Source organism: Silurus meridionalis, chromosome 1, assembly GCF_014805685.1.
Source record: "Silurus meridionalis isolate SWU-2019-XX chromosome 1, ASM1480568v1, whole genome shotgun sequence".
Lineage (NCBI taxonomy): Eukaryota > Metazoa > Chordata > Actinopteri > Siluriformes > Siluridae > Silurus > Silurus meridionalis.
The window spans coordinates 1,526,925-1,533,470 of NC_060884.1; the positions used below are offsets into that span (position 1 = coordinate 1,526,925).

A 6,546-nucleotide genomic window follows, 5' to 3' on the forward strand; every position below is an offset into this window, starting at 1 on the left:
CAAAAAGGAAAAAAGTATTGTTTGTATTTAAGAACTAAATGTTAAATGCCTTTGCTCACATCTGGACCACTTCTGTCTCACATTTCAACTCCTTTCACTTCATCTTCATTCAATTCAAATCGCCATAAATATTCATTTACTGTGAGGAGAACAGTTTTTCTGCTTGAAAAAAAAAACACACACACTCATGCACGCACGCACACACACACACACACACACACACACACACACACACACCGTCCTCCCGGTACAAACACTGCTATCAGTTTGCATTAGAACTCTGGTGTGTTGGACTCCCTGCTGTGATCTGATTGGCTCAGAAGAGCAGGGGGCGGAGTCTCAGAGGGAGGAGGTGGATATATAATGGAGCACTTGCTACGCTACAGAGGCATCCGTGAGCTTTTACTACGAGTCACAAACACACGAGTGCAGAGGAGCTCAAAGATAATCTGTTGTGCTGAAAGGAACGATTTTGAGGAGAAGAAGAAGCAAAAGAAGAAGAAGCGAAACGTGAAGAAAGACCAAAAAAACCTCAAGCATCAGGAGATCTGTTTCCAAGACCATGTCTCTCGAAGTGAAGGAGAAGACCCAGGTGCGTCTGGTGTTCATGGGAGCAGCCGGCGTAGGCAAGACGTCTCTGATCCGTCGCTTCCTGAACGAATCGTTCGAGACCAAGCACAAGCGCACGGTGGAGGAGCTGCATAGAAAAGAGTACGAGTTCTCGGGCGTCAAGGTGAGCGTGGAGATCCTGGACACGAGCGGCAGCTACTCGTTCCCAGCCATGCGCAAGCTCTCCATCCGTAACGGCGATGCCTTTGCGCTCGTCTACTCCATCGATAATGCAGAGTCTCTCGAGACGGTCAAGAATCTGCGCGATGAGATCCTGGAGATCAAGGAGGACAAGTTCACCCCCATTGTGGTGGTCGGAAACAAGAGCGACCTTGATGAGTGCAGACAAGTGCGCTCTGAAGACGTCCTGGCAACGGTGGAGGTGGACTGGAACAACAACTTCCTGGAGGCTTCGGCGAAGGAGAACGAGCATGTCGTGGAGGTGTTCAGAGAACTTCTCCAGCAAACCAACCTTCCCAGGCGCCTGAGCCCAGCGCTGAGGCGACGCCGGGAGACATATCCTAAAGACGCAAACTTCAGACCTCCGATGAATAAAACCAACAGCTGCACAGTGTCCTAAACGCAAACATCACACGTGTTCAGGACGTTTCTTCAGGAGGCAACATCTCCAAGATGTTCACCGAATGACACCTCCATACCTCTCTCTCTCTCTTCTCCAGAACTTTCAGATCTTCTCTGGTTTGTTCTTTCATGCAGGAGAGGAAAATGAACAGTTACAGGAAAACCCTGAGCAGATTCTTCACCACCCAGAATTCCTCTCTGCCTCCTGACTGCAGGTGTGAGAGGAACTGAAGGAGAAGAATAAATGAATAAATGAACATAAAGGTAAAGAACTCGTAAAAACACTTTGAAATGTTTTGTGCTGCTCCAGAAAAGACTTTCGATCAGTGTTCAGAAAATATTCTGCGTTTTTTGGGGTTTTTTGGAAATTCAATTCTCAGTAGTTGTACCATATAGTAAAGATTCTTTATTGTTGTTTGGTTCGATGGTGTTCATATCTGTTTTCTCAGGTTCTTCATGCTCAGGGCTTCCTGTGATCACCTACCAGCTTAGAATTACAATGAAGCTGAAAGGCTTGTGGTCATGTGATTAAAACCGATTTCATTGTAAAGCTGAAACTCTCATTTAAAAAAAAAAAAAAATGTTATACACTGGGTGCAGAAGTTTTGGCACCTCTAAGGTACCAAATGAACATAACATATTGTATATAAATAACGTGTGTGTGTGTGTGTGTGTGTGTGTGTGTGTGTGTGTGTGTGTACATGTACAGTACAGACCAAAAGTTTGGACACACCTTCTCATTCAAAGAGTTTTCTTTATTTTCATGACTATGAAAATTGTAGATTCACACTGAAGGCATCAAAACTATGAATTAACACATGTGGAATTATATATGGAATTATATACATAACAAAAAAGTGTGAAACAACTGAAAAATGTCATATTGTAGGTTCTTCAAAGTAGCCACCTTTTGCTTTGATTACTGCTTTGCACACTCTCATTCTCTTGATGAGCTTCAAGAGGTAGTCACCTGAAATGGTCTTCCAACAGTCTTGAAGGAGTTCCCCGAGAGATGCTTGGCACTTGTTGGCCCTTTTGCCTTCACTCTGCGGTCCAGCTCACCCCTAAACCATCTCGATTGGGTTCAGGTCCGGTGACTGTGGAGGCCAGGTCATCTGGCGCAGCACCCCATCACTCTCCTTCTTGCTCAAATAGCCCTTGATGCCTTCAGTGTGACTCTACAATTTTCATAGTCATGAAAATAAAGAAAACTCTTTGAATGAGAAGGTGTGTCCAAACTTTTGGTCTGAACTGTAAATTACCTGATGATGTTTAAAGATTGTATGGAAACCATTATCATCATAATGTTTACAGATATGAAGACGGTAACAAATGTATTTCATCTGCTGGTTGATAAATTTGGCGTTTTATGAATTTGTCCATATGCGCTTTTTTTAAACGTTTGTAAAAATGTTGTCTTTTATTATTTTGTTTTCTTATATGAACTGTACAGGCAGGAATAAAAAGTGTTTCCAAGAAGAAAATAAACTCCTGAATGTGTTTGTATTTATTTATTTATATATTTATTTATTTATATATTTATTTATTTATTAAGGATTGTACTTTTTTCTGAAATAATAACTCTCGCTATTCAATACTAATGTCAAAGTGCATTATGGGAATTCTGTTCTCCAGTTTAACCTGTACAGTAAAGTTTATAAAACAGCAAAAAAAATTACTATGTAATGGACACAGTGCTTTTTTCTTTAAAAAACAAATAATTTTTTTGTTAATCTTTATGAAGATTTTACTTTAATTCATCACTTTCTTACTGTATTTTAATGACGAATTAATTTAAGATAAATTATCTAATGAAAAGAGATCAAATTTGGTTTGTCAGTGTTGCCCCCTGCTGGTTACAGTATGTAAGTGCACATATACATAAACTGGTATAAAGAAAGAAAAAGAAAGGAAGGTGCTTTATATTTGTCATATGTACATTACAGCTCTTTCTTTACATATCACAGCAATGTTACACAGCTGGGATCAGCTATAATACAGAAACCCTGGAGCATAAAGTGTTAAGGGCCTTGATCAGGGGCCCTAAGAGTGTCATCTTGGTGATACCGGGGCTTGAAACCCCACTGACCTGTCAGTAACCCAGAGCCTTAAATACTGAGCTTCCACTTCCCCAGGAGACAGAAGAAGGAGCTGACGCTTCTACAATGGTTTAAATGGACAAAGAAATTTAAATTGCAGAAAAACAGAAGGGGGTGAATATTTTTTCACAGTACAATAATTATAATTAACAAACTGCAGGTCTACAACATCACGTGCTAAACCTGTTTGTAGGTTCAGTTAAAAATCACCGCTAGACTGACAGAAACTGGGTGTATGAAGTAACACATTGCTGAATTCTTGATGCTGATTGGTCAGTTTTATATCAATGCGTATCGTTTCTATGGTAACGGCTCATTCGACATACAATCGTGAAACATAAGATGGGGATTAAGGAACGAGTGTCTAGTGTCATTTCATTTTATTTGGTATTACCCAGGAGACAAAATTGACATCGTGCTCAAAACATCACTGCTGTCAATCATCCAGTGAACAGCACACAGTCTCACACAGACTCAAGCAGGTGTTACCTTCGGTGTAGATTCGGGTATTATTGTGTCTTGTGGACCGCATGTAACATGCATGCAAGAATCAGAGTGGCATAAACGTGAGTGTACGACCTCAGCTGTACAGACTTGACTTCTTTCCATGACGTCACAGTAAGAAATATTCAATAACGTTTCTGTGTTCAGGATTTTATCACTGGATTTTAGCTAAGTATCAGAGTTTATACAATATCAACTCATGTGGAACTTCTAGTGTTATTTTTTTACTGTTCAGCCCAAAGTGTTTTTACTGAAGGATTTAACGATAGGAAATTATAATCATACATTATACAACACACACACTAGTATAACTTGATTGCCTTAAATGGCAATTATACACATGCTTACACGAATCACAGACACACTCACACACACACACACACACACACACACACACACACACACACACACACACACAAAGCCGACCTTGTCTGTGTGTTTCCCGTTTCCCAGTTCAGCTCTGATAGCTGCACATTGTCTCACACAAGGAAGTGGCCAACAGTCAGTTGCTGTCTAGTTCCTCTTTGAAATAGGCTCATATACACACACACACACACACACACACACACACACACACACACACACACAAACAAACACTGAAACAGGTTACATTTTCAGGGCATATAGTCACACACTGCACTCCAGAGATGTTCCATCCAGCCTCAACTTCATCTTCAGGTAAGTGCCTGATCTCAAACCTTCATTTCTAAATTAATTACAGATTTAAAATGTAGTTTTATTTTACCTTTTTTACAGTTTGAGAATTAAAACAAACACACACACATACACACACACACACACACACACACACACACACACACACACACACACACACACACACACACACACACACACACACACACACACATGCACACACACACACACACACAAGAACTGTTTAAGAAAGGGTGAGTACAGAACAACACCAGATTCTATTCCTGTTAAATGTCTTCCTTACTGGCACAATAACCGAAATGACGAAAAATGTGAATGGGAATGAATGAATGAATGAATGAATGAATGAATGAATGAATGAATGATGAACAGATAAAGGAAATTCTTCATATAGAAATAAATCATGTTGCTGAAGTAAACACGTGTATGTTCATGATTAAACCCGCTCAAGTAAATAAATGGGACAGAATGACTGAGTGAATGGATGAACACCGTTATATGAGTAAATGAATGAACAAATGATTGCACAAGTGTATGAATGTGTGAATGAAAAATGAATGAATGAGTGAATATCTTCTTTTTTCGTCTGCTCCCATTAGGGGTCGCAATAGCAGATCATCCGTCTCTATACTACTTCATCCTCTACATCTGCCTCTTTCAAACCAAGAACAAGTGAATATATATAAATAATGATTTAAATTAATCAGTTAATATATATATGAATAATTAGATGAATGAATGGACGCATGAATTAATATATAAGGAATCTTGTATTGGATGGATGGATGGATGGATGGATGGATGGATGGATGGATGGATGGTACCCAAGTAAATAAAATGTGAGTGGATAAATAAATGTAAGCAGATATTTGTGTAAATGAATGAATGTGTAATTAAAAGATTGTGTAAGCAGAAAAATAAACAGCTTTTGTTTGCAGATAAATGAAATAATTCATGTTATTAAGTAGTGAATAAACGAACGAACAAACAAACACTCATATTTCCTCCGATCAGGGTCACTGAATTGTCTTTGCCTCTGGACTTGGTCCAAGCTCCACAGCAGCTTTAAGGTCACCTGCGGAGTTTGGAACAAGTACAGCGTCTCTGACACGTTACCCAGAATGCATTTCCTACGTTTCGTGGCGTGTAAGATGACCGAGCGCAGAACGATTTACTGTGACGTGACTCACTTCTAACTTTAGCGTTTGTTCTTAATCGTGTGACATCACAAGATTGTATCATGTGTTTATAGTGAGCTGTGTGTAATGTGATTATTTTAACACACTCTTAATCAGATGAAGGTAATTCCCCCTCACACTTCCTCTAACTTCACAGACGAGTGTAACTTCTGCAATTCCACTGACTTCAGGAAGTCCTGTTTCCTGAAATCACTCAGAATCGGAACTGTTTCAAACCAGAGAATCACTTCTTCAACAGCCAAGTGACTTTCCATCCAGTTTATGGAGTTTTCATTCATCTCTCTATCCATCCTTCATTATATCTATCTCTATCTCTCCATCATTCCATACACATTTATATATCATTCATCTGATAGTATCTATCCCTTCATCAATACAACCATCCATTTATATTTCCATCCATTAGTATTTCCATTCATCCAAATATCCCCTCATTTATCTTTGTGTTTTTATTCATCAGTATCTCTATTCATTCATCAGTAAATCCATACATTCATATATCCACTTATTTGTCTGTATATTTTGTCCATCCATCCATATATCCACCCATCCATATATACATTCATCTGTATATACTTTCGTCCATCCATTTATTCATCCATCAGTATTTTTATTAATCTATCCATCCATCCATCTATCCACTCATTTATCTGTATATGCTTTTGTCCATCTAGCCATTCGTATATATATATATATATATATATATATATATATATATATATATATATATATATATATATATATATATATATATATATATATATATATATATATCCACCCATTCTTATATTTATTCATCTGTGTATGCTTTTGTCTATCCTTCCATCCATCAATCCATATTTCCATTTATCTCTATATGCTTTTGTATATCCATCCAT

The 6,546-nt window shown here is 38.5% G+C and overlaps 1 protein-coding gene across 1 annotated transcript; it reads left to right on the forward strand.

Annotated features, from left to right (window-relative positions):
* The first annotated feature begins 350 nt into the window (after window positions 1–350).
* LOC124389093 (GTP-binding protein Rhes-like) lies at window positions 351–1,884 on the forward strand. Its single transcript, XM_046854327.1, has one exon. It carries the CDS (start codon window positions 563–565, stop codon window positions 1,187–1,189), a length of 627 nt encoding a protein of 208 aa, XP_046710283.1. The 5' UTR covers window positions 351–562; the 3' UTR covers window positions 1,190–1,884.
* The last annotated feature ends 4,662 nt before the right edge of the window (window positions 1,885–6,546 follow it).